General features: G+C 47.5%; 1 protein-coding gene across 8 annotated transcripts in view; it reads left to right on the forward strand.

Moving 5' to 3' along the window:
* GRAMD4 (GRAM domain containing 4) overlaps positions 1 to 13,864 on the forward strand; it is a 111,475-nt gene that overhangs the window by 66,048 nt on the left and 31,563 nt on the right. For all 8 annotated transcript variants that reach the window (XM_083399748.1, XM_083399749.1, XM_083399744.1 and 5 more), the window contains exon 5: positions 9,491 to 9,552. In XM_083399748.1, coding sequence (XP_083255874.1) covers positions 9,491 to 9,552 — 62 coding nt within the window. The remainder of the gene's footprint in view (positions 1 to 9,490; positions 9,553 to 13,864) is intronic.

Consider the following 13,864-nt stretch of genomic DNA (forward strand, 5'->3'; position numbering starts at 1 on the left):
AGTGGGTTACAATTAAAACTTTTTAGTAATGGTCTTATTATTTTGAAAAACAAGGCAGGCAAGTTGCAATACCAAGCAACTAAAAACGTCAGTACTGGCATTGGATTCCACTCAAAGTCTGGGTGAATAACCAGGTCTTCTGCTGGCTTCTAAAACTTACTTCAAAGGGTAGGCGCCAGCTATATGACGGAAGGAAGTTCCAAATTGGGGGTGCCACCACTGAGAAGGCTGTCACTAACATGCCTCTGCTGAAGATAGTACAGTGGTACCTCGGGATAAGAATTTAATTCGTTCTGGAGGTCCGTTCTTAACCTGAAACTGTTCTTAAGCTGAGGTACCACTTTAGCTAATGGGGCCTCCCGCTGCAGCCGCATGATTTCTGTTCTCATCCTGAAGCAAAGTTCTTAACCCGAGGTACGATTTCTGGGTTAGCGGAGTCTGTAACCTGAAGCGTCTATAACCTGAGGTACCACTGTACTTTTATTTTTGGCCAAAGCTGTTGAGCCTTTTTTTTTTTTGGCAAAATCACAAACAAATTAGAGGCTTTTGCAGAAAATACTGCTTCCGACTGCAGTATTCCAGCATGTTCGGGAAATTCTGGACATAAGGCAACCCTACTGAAGAGCCAACCTCAAGTGACTTGCTTTGGAAAAGCAACGTAGACATTTTACAAATGAGCTAGTGGTTGCTTTCCAGTTCCTTTCCCTTATATATCATGATATAATCCGGAGGAGTTCTGTTGGTTGCCCCTTGTGTTACAATGGTACCTTGGGTTACAAACAACTTGGGTTACAAACACTTCAAGTTACAGACTCCGCTAACCCGGAAGCAGCACCTCGGGATAAGAACTTTACCTCAGGATGAGAACAGAAATCCCACAGCGGCGGCAGCGGGAGGCCCCATTAGCTAAAGTGGTACCTCAGGTTAAGAATGGTTTCAGGTTAAGAACGGAATGAATTAAGTTCGTAACCAGAGGTACCACTGTATAGGGACCCAACCAGCTTCGGCTGGAAAGTAGGCATTTAGTGTCACCAAAACTGTGCCCGTGTAACCCTGTTCCAACAGAGATTCAGCAGGAATCCTGAGGGGTTTTTTTTGCTTTCAGTTGTCTCTTGAAGTCCATGCCAACAAGCCTTTGCAGCTGTTTAATTAGCCAGTCACTTTTAATTATTATTTGCATAGTTTTTAGGGCTTTGTGTTTTATTGTTGTAGACCAGCCTGATGTTTTATGATGTGGCAGTCTAGAAATGTGTGTGTGTGAGAAAGAGAGAGAATATCAAGGCAGGGTCAGGTTTGTATGTGATTCTGCCACAGACTGCTTGCCCTGCACCTTCCAAGTCCGAGTGAGAAAGCACTCGCCTCCCATAATAATAATAATAATATTATAATAATTTATTATTTATACCCTGCCCATCTGGCTGGGTTTCCCCAGCCACACTGGGTGGCTCCCAACAGATTAAAAACAGAAGAAAACATCAAACTTTAAAAACTTCCCTAAACAGGGCTGCCTTCTAATGTCTTCTAAAAGTCAGATAGTAATTTATTTCCTTGACATCTGATGGGAGGGCATTCCACAAGGCGGGTACCACTACCGAGAAGACCCACTGCCTGGTTCCCTGTAACCTCACTTCTTGCAATGAGGGAACCGGCAGAAGGCCCTCGGAGCTGGACCTCAGTATGCGAGCTGAACGATGGGGGTGGAGACGCTCCATCAGGTATACTGGGCCGAGGCCGTTGAGGGCTTTAAAAGTCAGCACCAGCACTTTGAATTGTGCCCGGAAACGTATTGGGAGCCAACGTATGTCTTTCGGGGCTGGTGTTATGTGGTCTCGGCGGCCACTCCCAGTCACCAGTCTAGCTGCCGCATTCTGGATTAGTTGTAGTTTCTGGGTCTCCTTCAAAGGTAGCCCCACGGAGAGCGCATTGTAGTAGTCCAAGTGGGAGATAACTAGAGCATGCACCACTCTGGCGAGACAGTCTGTGGGCAGATAGGGTCTTAGCCTGTGTACCAGATGGAACTGCTAGACAGCTGCCCTGGACACAGAATTGACCTGCTCCTCCATGGACAGCTGTGAGTCCAAAATGACTCCCAGGCTGCGCACCTGGTTCTTCGGTTGCACAGTTACCCCATTCAGGACCAGGGAGTCCTCCACACCTGCCTGCCCCCTGGTTGTACTTGACTGCTCCAGTGGATTACAGTTTTTGCATCCTGTCTGCCTCTCTTCCTGCCTGATGCCCCTCACTGACAGCTGCAGATTACTCTGGTCCAGCCCAGCTGGACTTGCAGCCACCCACAGCTGTCCATTCATCCAAGGCCTTCCCCGTAGACGTGCCTCCGCTCGAGCCTCGGCCAAATTCGGCACACAGCCCTGTTTTTATAGTGCTGTTTTACTGGCTATGCGTTGTACTTTCGCTTTAAAGATGTTTGCTGTTTTTATGCTGTGCGCTGAGCAGATATTTTTTAAAATATTAAGTGGCCCGGGCATCCTTTTAGAGAGATCAATAAAATATCTCCCCGATGTTAATATGCTTTCCAGTTGCCTGACCATTGCTAAGTGTTCTTCTATACTGCAGCTGAAAAACCTGGTTTCTGAAATGCAGTAGTTAAAGGAGGGGTTGGGTTGATGGCAGCCGCCAGTGCAGAGCTGTGGTTAGCATTTGCAGTTGAGACGCAGGTGGTGCTGTGGTCTAAATCACTGAGCCTAGGACTTGCCGATCGGAAGGTTGGCAGTTCGAATCCCTGTGACGGGGTGAGCTCCCCTTGCTCGATCCCAGCTCCTGCCAACCTAGCAGTTCGAAAGCATGTCAAAGTGCAAGTAGATAAATAGGTAGCGCTCCGGCGGGAAGGTAAACGGTGTTTCCGTGCGCTGCTCTGGTTCGCCAGAAGCGGTTAGTCATGCTGGCCACATGACCAGGAAAAACTGTCTGTGGGCAAACATCAGCTCCCTCGGCCAGTAAAGCGAGATGAGTGCCGCAACCCCAGACTCGTTCGCGACTGGACTTAACTGTCAGGGGTCCTTTACCTTTCCATTTTGTATTTGCAATATATATTCTTGTTTTGGTTCTTGTGAGTTTAGGAACAGTGCCATTTACTGGCTAACGGGATAAGCACATGAAGCATCCATTTTTATTTTTATCTCACTTTTTCGGCGAATTACTTTCTTGCTTTTATGTTGTCTTTTGACCATATGCAAGTTTAGCTGAACAGGAGAATTTTAATTCAACCTCTTTTTTTTAAAAAAAGCAATTTGCAGCACTAATCAGCAGGACCTTTGGCTGGCTGATTTTCTCTCTCTCATTTATTTATAGCCTGGCAGGCCATTAAACACTGATGTTGCACGTAGAACGGCTACTGTTGAGAATTAATTCATCCTGAGAATTAATTTGTCCTGTAATGAGATATTTTTAACATCCCATTAGCTTCCTAACCTACATGGGCATGTAGATTAGGGGAAGATAAGGCACTAAATTTGCGTGCTTTTTTTGGGGGGGGATAATAGGTCTTTTTTGTGTAATCCCCATATTTCCTAGGCAAGTTATTAATTTGTAAACAAATGCTGGTTCAGTTATTTTTGCGGGCTGTTTACATAATACCTAGTGCAAGGTAATCTGCACGGCTAAAAATATGAGAATAGGTTCTCATATGGGGGTCTGCAGCCCAATTATGCCCATGAACTCCTTTTTAGGTTGTCTGCCAAAAGATTAGCAGAGAGTTTTGAACTCCCCCCCCCAAAAAAAAACCCTCCCATAAAATTCTGATGTTTTCACCAGAGCTGGGTTCTCAAACTGGCTAACAAGGCCATGACCTAAGGCTGGACGATACCTGGTTTTCAACACTGTGATATATTGCCAACTAAACATCACAATATACTGATATATCACAATTTCTGAAATAAGGATGAAGCTGTGGAGAGACATTGGCTGGCTTTACGGTTTCCCCCACATCGTGATATTTGCATAGCGTACACATACCCACACACCGTGATTCGCAATATATTGCCAGTTCAAAAATTATGAATCTGATATCACGATATGGACTTCAAACCTGTTTTGGACGATATATGAATATATCGCCCAGCCCTAACTAAAAACCATGCTTTTCATAATGCAACACTGGTGCAGCCTGCTATTTCCACTCTAAAAGTTTACCGGTTAAAGGTCCTTTTGCAGAACCTAGCAGATGCTAAAGCTGACAAGCATTTGACCCAACTTCAGAGCTTTGCTTTCAAAATCCAGGCAAAATAGCACACTCCTCTATAGCTCCTCTATAGCACACAAATGTGTTTAGCACAAAACGTTTGGGAGTGGTTTCTCTGATTACTCATGTCTGTCAGAGTTTACTTCTGCACCTATTTAAATGCTGAAATATCCTTGAAACCAGGGCTGTTTTTCTAGAAAATGAGGTGCCGGAACTCCCTTGTTCTGTTATAAAGGCAATGGCAAAGTTCGCAGTCTATGAAGGGCTTGCTCACAAATTTATTGACAGCTGCACGAATTATTACAGCTAGGAAGTGGAAGGGGCAAGCAGAATATAAAATGGAAGAATGATATAAAGAGGTGTGGGATATAGCTATTAATGATAAATTAACATGTCCCATTAAGATAAGATGGGGAATATGCAGGAGAAGTGATTTTGAGGAGATAGGAGGGTGTTTGTAGAATTTGTAATGTTAAAACGGAAAGGGATCAAACCATCGCAGGAGGTGTTGAAATTTTGGGAGGTTGGATAGTTACAATGGTGGTGGGGTGCACATTTTTATTCTTATTTATTAAGGATTATTAATTTATTATGGCGCCGACCTGAGAGGTGCCGGACACTGAGTTCAGGTGAGTTCTGGTTGAAAAGAAAGCCCTGCTTGAAACTGTAAGTGCCCTCAAATACACAAACTTAAAAAGATAAAGTGGTATAGAAATGAAATTGATAATAATAATATTAGTAATAATAAAACACTTGGATATAAGGTGACCGCTCCCTTTTCTGTGCAGAAATAGTGAACTCAAACCCACCAGTAGCTTATTGGCAGAATTTGCTGTCACTTATGGTAGAGATTTTACATTTTGCATGTCATTGCTAGCTGCATTTTAGTTAACTTCATCTGATGAATCTAGGTCAGCCTTCCTTAGCTCCCCAGATGTCGTTGGGACTGCACATCCCATAATCTCTGACCCAGAGACCCATGCTGCCTGGGTCTGATGGGAGTCAGAGTCCATCGGCATCCGAAGGATGTCAGGATGTGAAAGGCTAGTCTAGGGTTTTGAAAAGGTAGAGAGGTTAGAAAGGACATTCTTAACAGAGCAGATTGCCGTTCAGCCCCTGTTTGGGACCCTTGTTTGTGGTGCTCTTTGAAGGCTGCCTGCCCGCGTAAATAACAAGTGCATCTTGGGTCAAGTTTCCTCTTCAGCTAGTGCGTCAGGGGCGCCAGCTGTAAAAATAAGAAAGCTTGCTAATTCCTTGGCACTGATTCTCGGGTGTTTCTGTGGGCTGGAGTTGAATGGGAGTCTGCAAACCTGCACTTTGCTGCTGCGTGAAATTACATGCCATTAGCCGCTCACGGCCGGCTCTGAGCGACGTTTCACGCCACTCTTAATTGCCGTGCGACTAAATACAAATGGGCTTGAGCCGGCGCTACCAGCGCACTTGATAGAAACATCGTTTTATCAATTAAGAAAATTAAGACGTTAAGCAGATGCGACGTCATGGGTTGGAGTCTCCCTGGTTTTAAAATGCAGGTCAAGTAGGGGAGCTATGGAAGATTTGGTTGGGTTCAGTGTTGCCCTTAAGCCGTCTTGGCACCAGCTCTTATATTCCTGCAGTAGGTCCCAGTTGAAACCATTACCTCCCTGAAGCTCAGCACTGGCACCCCACAGAGATATGTGTACCTGTACTCGCTGTATACATATGACTGTTTTTCATCTGATCCATCCACTGTAATTATTAAGTCTGCAGATGATACTACCATAATGGATCTAATTACAGGTGGAGATGAATCAGCGTACAGGGAAGAGGTTCAAAAAGTATCTACATGGTGCTTAGAGAATAACTTTCACCTAAATATTAGCAAGACAAAGGAGATGGTGTTGGACTTTCGGAGGAAGAGAGGAGAACTAGCCCCGTTGTATAGCGTGGTGTGTGTGTGTGGAGAGAGTCTCTTCCTTTAAATTCCTGGGAGTTTACCTTAGTGAAGACCTCACTTGGAAAAACATTATAACTCAGGTGGTTAGGAAGGCCCAGCAGAGACTCCATTTCCTCAGGGTCTTGCGAAAGAACAATGTTAAACAGCCATTGATGACCTCTTTCTACCGGTCCACAATAGAAAGTGCCCTCTCATGTTGTATCACAGTGTGGTACGTTGGCTTGACAGCCACGGACAGAAAGTCTTTACAGAGGGTGGTGAACACAGCACATGATATCATGGGCTGTCCCCTGAGCCCACTAGATGACATCGCAAGGGACCGTTGCCTTAGGAGAGCGAGAAAAATTCTCAGGGATGATTCGCACCCCGGCCAGCACCTCTTTAATCTTCTACCCTCGGGCAGGAGATACAGAAGTATAATCAGGGGTACCAACAGGCTAAAAAACAGTTTCTATCCGGGAGCTGTTAGGCTGCTGAATGGAAAATAATACAGTGGTGCCTCGCAAGACGAAAAGAATCCGTTCCGCGAGTCTCTTCGTCTAGCGGTTTTTTCGTCTTGCAAAGCAAGCCCATTAGCGGATTAGCGCTATTAGCGGTTTAGCGGCTATTAGCGGCTATTAAAGGCTTAAGGGATTAGCGGATTAGCTGCTAAAAGGCTATTAGCAGCTTAGTGCCTTAGAAAAAGGGGGTGGGGAGCGAAAAAAAATCGCAGGAACTCGCAAGACATTTTCGTCTTGCGAAGCAAGCCCATAGCAAATTTGTTTTGCGAAGCACCTTCAAAATGGAAAACCCTTTCGTCTAGCGGGTTTTCCATCTTGCGAGGCATTCGTCTTGCGGGGCACCACTGTATAGTGCAACTGACTTTTGAGGTTGGTGTGCTGTGCAACAAGCACACAAAGTGCAATGAGATTGAGTGTTTGGGGGGGGAGGCTCTCTTAATTTCATTGTATACAGGTTGTACATTGACAATAAAAGTATATTATTATTATTATTATTATTATTATTATTATTATTATTATTCTGCCCTGTACCCGCAGATCTCAGGGCAGTTATAACATAAAATCACAATATAAAAACGCAAAATGCATAATGAAAACAAAAGTAACCCAATAACCCCCTCCCCAACACATTCTAAAAGGGCACTGGATGTCTAATCAGCCAAAGGCCTGGTTAAAGAGGAATGCTTTTGCCTGGTGCCTAACAGTGTACAGTAGTGCCCCGCAAGACGAATGCCTCGCAAGACGGAAAACCCGCTAGACGAAAGGGTTTTCCGTTTTGGAGGTGCTTCGCAGGACAAATTTGCTATGGGCTTGCTTCGCAAGACGAAAATGCCTTGCGATTCCTGGGTTTTTTCCCCCTCCCCCCCTTTTCCCCAAGCCCCTAAGCCGCTTAACAGCTGTTCGCTAAGCCGCTTAACAGCTGATCTAAGCCGCTAATAGCCTTTTAGCAGCTAATCCGCTAATCCCTTAAGCCTTTAATAGCCGCTAATAGCCACTAAACCGCTAATAGCGCTAATCCGCTAATGGGCTTGCTTCGCAAGACGAAGAGACTCGCGGAACGGATTCTTTTCAGCTTGCAAGGCACCACTGTATAATGAAGGCTTCAGGCTAACAATTGGGCTCTCCGGGAAGAATTGGGGAGTGGGGTGCAGAACTACCCACTGCCTCCCCCTCTTTCAGACTTTCTTCATGGTTTAGCCCCACCACTTTGCTCCAGTGTGCCTGCCTTTTTCTCCTTTTCCCAGCTGCCTATTAACCTGGGAACTGCAGCTGCCGCCTGTAACTCCACTCCCCCCCCCCTCCTATTGCAGCCCCCGCCGTCTCTGTTTCCATGCTTTATTTTCTTTCAGTGGTGCTGGGGAAGCAATAGAGATTGCCCATAGCATGATGTTGCTCTTCCCAGGTATCCAGGTCTGAGCACCTGTCTGCCTTCACAGAACATAACAACCGCCCTTCATGGGTTTTTTTGAGCGACAGGATCTTGTTTCAGCACTGCGGAGCCAAACCAGGGACTTTGTGAAAGTTTTCACCATAGAACATTAAGAATACGTGAATATTCAGTCTGATTCTTGCCAAAAAGCTGCTGTTATCTCATGTCTACAGCGCTGAAAATCGGTGGGGGAGAAATACAGCGTGGAATGCAATTTCCCCCGCTTACCTTGGATATCGGATATACTTTTCAAATGCTTGCATGCTATTTTATATGGTGTGCTCCATATCTGTCTAATTTTTTTGATGAGGGATACTTAGAAGGGTACATGTTCTAGTCATCCTCAGCCCAGTATACCTGAAGGAGCATTTCTTCATCATTCAGCTTGGACACTGAGGTCCTCTTCTGAGGGCCTTCTGGCGGTTCCCTCACTGTGAGAAGTGAGGTTACAGGGAACCAGGCAGAGGGCCTTCTCGGTGGTGGCACCCGCCCTGTGGAACACCCTCACAGCAGATGTCAAGGAAATAAACAACTATCTGACTTTTAGAAGGCATCTGAAGGCAGCCCTGTTTAGGGAAGTTTTTAATGTTTGGTGTTTTATTGTATTTCTACCCAGAGTATTTGCCGCCCAGAGTGGTTGGGGAAACCCAGCCAGATGGGTGGGGTATAAATATCTTCTTCTTCTTCTTCTTCTTCTTCTTCTTCTTCTTCTTCTTCTTCTTGCCATAGCTGCAAAGGAAGATTCTTCTTTGAGTTCAAGCTGAGATGCAAAGGAAGAACCTTATTGCCTTTTACTGCAAAAGAGCAGGTCGCGTTTTTCTCTTTTGTAATCTTAGTGCTGTGGCGCTTTTCGCACTAAGATAAGCGCCTGCCTGCTCTTAGACCGCAAGTGACAGCAGGCAGAGGTTTATCTCAAATCTCAGTGCTAAGCACCACAGCGCTAAGATCAGGGACAAGAGAGCCTTTATCTCCGACCTTAGCACTTAGATGGGACATGACCGCTCTCTGAGGTTCCCTACAGCTGCTATGTTTTCAAAATAAGACAACCTGTGATCTGATTGGTAAAATCCTGACAGGGCTGCTGCTGTGTCTCTTATCTTTTATCTGAATGTTTTGAATCGGCCCTTGATTCAACTGAGACCCATAAGAGGAGACTTCAAAGTTCAGGCAGTCAATGCACAATACTTTAGTTTGGGGTCATGCAATGTTTTAAGTCATGTAATTGAATTTATTATTATTATTATTATTATTATTATTATTATCATTATCATCATCATCATCTTTCCTCTTCTAGCATGCCAATAAAGATACACCCACACACATATGAAATACATATGAAATACATACGAAATACATACTCATTTTGTTTTTGTGAATTGGAGATGCTATGCTAACCTTACTGCTTTTGTTTGTTTGGCTTGTTGCAGAACAGAAGAATCACCACCACCTCCGCAACCCCCAAAAGCACAGACACAAGCCAACGGAACAGGTACCTTTTGACTCATTACTAGCTCTCGAGGGACAATGTTGGAAACTCAGATATAATCTAATTGCCAATGCCTCCTTAAAACTAGGTTCCGGTCGCCACGATGGAATGTCTGGGCACTGGGTTGTTGTTTGCAATGGGATATCATCATCATCATTTATATACGGCTTTATATTTTAAAGGGGGGGGGTTGGTGGGAGAATCTCAAAATGGTTTTAAAAAGGTAAAGGGACCCCTGACAGTTAAGTCCAGTTGCGAGCGACTCTGGGGTTGCAGCGCTCATCTCGCTTTACTGGCCGAGAGAGCTGCCGTTTGTCCGCAAACAGTTTTTCCGGGTCATGTGGCCAGCATGACTAAGCCGCTTCTGGTGAAACCAGAGCAGCGCACGGAAACGCCATTTACCTTCCCGCCGGAGTGGTACCTACCGTATTTTTCGTCCCATAGGACGCTCCGTCCCATAGGACGCATCTACTTTTTTGGGGGGGAAATAAAGGAAAAAAATTTTTCCCTTTATTTCCCCCCCAAAACCAGGTCGGGGAACAGTGGGATGGCGGCGCTGCGCCTCCCCGCTGTCCCCCGACCTTGTGGGGCTGGCCGATGTCTGCCTGGCACCAGGGCGCTCTGCTGCAGGGCGCCCCATGCGCCGGGCGGCAGCTGCCGCCCGCAAGCCTTGCGCGCCGGGGGGGGGGAGTTCTCCCCCGGTGCGCGAGGCTTGCTGGCACTTGCGCGAAGAACGGGGCGTCCTCCGAAGGGCGCCCCGTGTTCCGCGCTGCAGGCTGCCGCCGCAAGCCTTGCGCGCCGGGGGGGGAGTTCTCCCCCGGTGCGGAAGGCTTGCGGACACTTGCGCGAAGCACTGGGCGTCCTCCGAAGGGCGCCCCGTGTTCCGCGCTGCAGGCTGCCGCCCGCAAGCCTTGCGCGCCGGGGGGGAGTTCTCCCCCAGTGCGCGAGGCTTGCTGGCACTTGCGCGAAGCACGGGGCGTCCTCCGAAGGGCGCCCCGTGTTCCGCGCTGCAGGCTGCCGCCCGCAAGCCTTGCGCGCCGGGGGGGGAGTTCTCCTCCGGTGCGGAAGGCTTGCGGACACTTGCGCGAAGCACGGGGCGTCCTCCGAAGGGCGCCCCGTGCTCCGCGCTGCAGGCTGCCGCCCGCAAGCCTTGCGCGCCGGGGGGGAGTTCTCCCCCAGTGCGGAAGGCTTGCGGACACTTGCGCGAAGCACGGGGCGTCCTCCGAAGGGCGCCCCGTGCTCCGCGCTGCAGGCTGCCGCCCGCAAGCCTTGCGCGCCGGGGGGGAGTTCTCCCCCGGTGCGCAAGGCTTGCGGACACTTGCGCGAAGCACGGGGCGTCCTCCGAAGGGCGCCCCGTGCTCCGCGCTGCAGGCTGCCGCCCGCAAGCCTTGCGCGCCGGGGGGAGTTCTCCCCCGGTGCGGAAGGCTTGCGGACACTTGCGCGAAGCACGGGGCGTCCTCCGAAGGGCGCCCCGTGTTCCGCGCTGCAGGCTGCCGCCTGCAAGCCTTGCGCGCCGGGGGGGAGTTCTCCCCCGGTGCGCGAGGCTTGCCGACACTTGCGCGAAGCACGGGGCGTCCTCCGAAGCGCGCCCCGTGTTCCGCGCTGCAGGCTGCCGCCCGCAAGCCTTGCGCGCCCAGGGGAACTCCCCCCAGGTGCGCAAGGCTTGCGGATAGCTTCCTGGAGCCTGGAGAGCAAGAGGTGTCGGTGCGCACCGACGCCTCTCACTCTCCAGGCTTCCGCGAAAGCCTGCATTCGCCCCATAGGACGCACACACATTTCCCCTTCATTTTTGGAGGGGAAAAAGTGCGTCTTATAGGGCGAAAAATACGGTATTTATCTGCTTGCACTGGCGTGCTTTCAAACTGCTGGGTTGGCAGGAGCTGGGATCGAGTAACGGGAGCTCACCCCATCGTGGGGATTGAAACCACCGACCTTCCGATTGGCAAGCCCAAGAGGCTCAGTGGTTTAGACCACAGTGGCACCCGTGCTGGTTTACATCAATTGAAACAATCCAGAATGAGACAAATTCAATCTTCAATGAAAATAGTTCAGATCCTTCTCCAAGTGAAATTTTGCTTTCCCCAGTCACCAAACTGGCATCCAGAGATCTCCATGTGGTTTCATGACTGGCACCTGGCTAATTTCTAACAAAACACACAGGCACCTGGCTTAGGGATTTTGGTCAGGTTTTCACCCGAACCAGAGGAACGTGGGAGAGAGAAAGGGTTAGAGAGATTGGCCAGAGGAAGTGTGTGTGTGTGTGTGTGTGTGTGTAACCTTCGAGAAGATATTTTTAGTGCAGGAATGGGTAACTTTTTTCACCCAGTGAGCCAGTTCTGTGTCTCCCCACTCCATAGGCCAACTTTGACAGGTGGGCGGGAGCACTCACCTTGTCAGTCACCTGCAAAACGGTGACGGCAGGTGACTGTCTACCTGCCAAAGTTGACCCCACTTGGTGGGGAGAGGACTCTGCTTTGCCAGCATGTTCCCTGCAGGCAACTCTGCGCCAGGCAGGATTGAAACCCGCCACGCCCGGCGCATCAGCTGATGTTGCCCGGTGACACCAGCTGATCACCAGACGGGTGTGATGTGGGAGCAATGGCCTTGTGGGCCAAAACTTCACCCTGTAGTGCGCCAGAGTTGGTCTGTGGGCTAGAGGTTCCCAACCTCTGATGTGGCAGAAAATGTAATTCTCTCTGCAGATACTGTTCTGTGAGTTACATGCTACTACTTTGTTGGCTGGCGATAGGTTCCACAAATGATCTTTGGAAAATGGGAAGATCCATTATCCTTGCAAAGTACATCAGAGTACCTCCCACATCCCAAATTCCTGAGATTTATTGTGTACTGCTGTGCGGATTGATGGATGAGTTATTGCTTCAAGTTCCCCCCTCTTAATTAGCTGTAGTGCAAAGCTGTTTAAATTCCTATCTTGTGCTCTTTCCTGTGATTCTCTTTTTACAGCTGCTCCCTTTTTTTGTTTTTCCTATCTTTTAATGTGTTATTCTCTCTAGAACTTGCTTTCTCTGTAAACACTAGTTATGCAAGCCTTAAGAAATATGTTCCCACTGCTTTTTGGAACGAAACCCTTTTCCCTGCCTACTGTGCTCTCTAAAATCAAATTTGAAAGTATAGGAAAAAATAGATTGCGTCTGAAACTTTTAAGAGGTGGCTTGCTTTGGTGTGATGAAGGTGAAAACATTCTTTGCAACTTCAATTTTCCGGCTTAAATTTGATATGCATTAAAATAAAAGCGAAAACAAGATATTTCATACCATGGAATCATGTTTGTTTTGACTGCTTCGTTGTGCGTGTTCAGTTCAGACATCACACCAAACCATGGTTAAGGAAATCAAATCATGGTTTCTCATGATGTTTACATTGATAAATTCTGAGTCAGAACAACGTTTTGCGAGCTGCAGTTTATGGTAACAGTTGAGAAGTTGTTTTCATAGTCGTAACTCGGACTTCGGAAACTGCTGTGCTGTGGAGATGGGAGTGAAACCTACGAAGCTCTGTGCTGAAAAGACACACCACCCTAAACCATTTGGGTTTCGGTTCTAAAAGCTATCACAAACCATGGTGTCTCCTGAAATCTGTATCGACCCTGCTAGGCATGCCTGCAAACCAGGATGCTCTCTCCCAGTTTACCAATGTGCTTTCATATAATACGCTGCCTTGTGGCCTCTTTTCATTGGTGCTGTAAATGGAACCATATTAGAGAAATCCCCATGGCATCGTAATCTGCAGTTGTGCCTCTTTTTCACTCTGGGGAACCTAACTCATCGATAGGTTTAGGGGCATATTTTTAGGCCTGCCTTCAGGATCACAGAAGGGTCAAGTCTCGAAACTGTGGCAAGATGCCAGGATCCGAGGCTGGTAGGGCACAATATGGCCAACTATTTGGCTACTGCTGTAGGCTATGGGACAGGTTCCTCATTGAAAACTGCCCCCAGGCTATTGCTACTGATGAGTCTCTAGGGTTAAGGTGGATAGATAAATATACTGTAGGTTTTTTAAATTTGGTTTTCAAAACGAAAAAGAAAAGAAAAAAGAGAATAAATTTACATCAAAATGTCATACACATTCACATATCGAGATTGCTCTGACTTTCCCAAATCCCATCCATTTCATCTGCACAACAGTACTTCTCCAAAGTTTTCATCATCAAAATTATCTGTAGTTTCTATTACAGTGGTGCCTCGCAAGATGAAATTAATTCGTTCTGCGAGTTTTTTCGTTATGCGAGTTTTTTCATCTTGCGAAGCACCAATGTGTATTGATGGTTTCCCATAGGAATGCATTGGCAGTTTTT

This window comes from Podarcis tiliguerta, assembly GCF_965153285.1.
Source record: "Podarcis tiliguerta genome assembly, chromosome: 10".
In the NCBI taxonomy this organism is placed as follows: domain Eukaryota; kingdom Metazoa; phylum Chordata; class Lepidosauria; order Squamata; family Lacertidae; genus Podarcis; species Podarcis tiliguerta.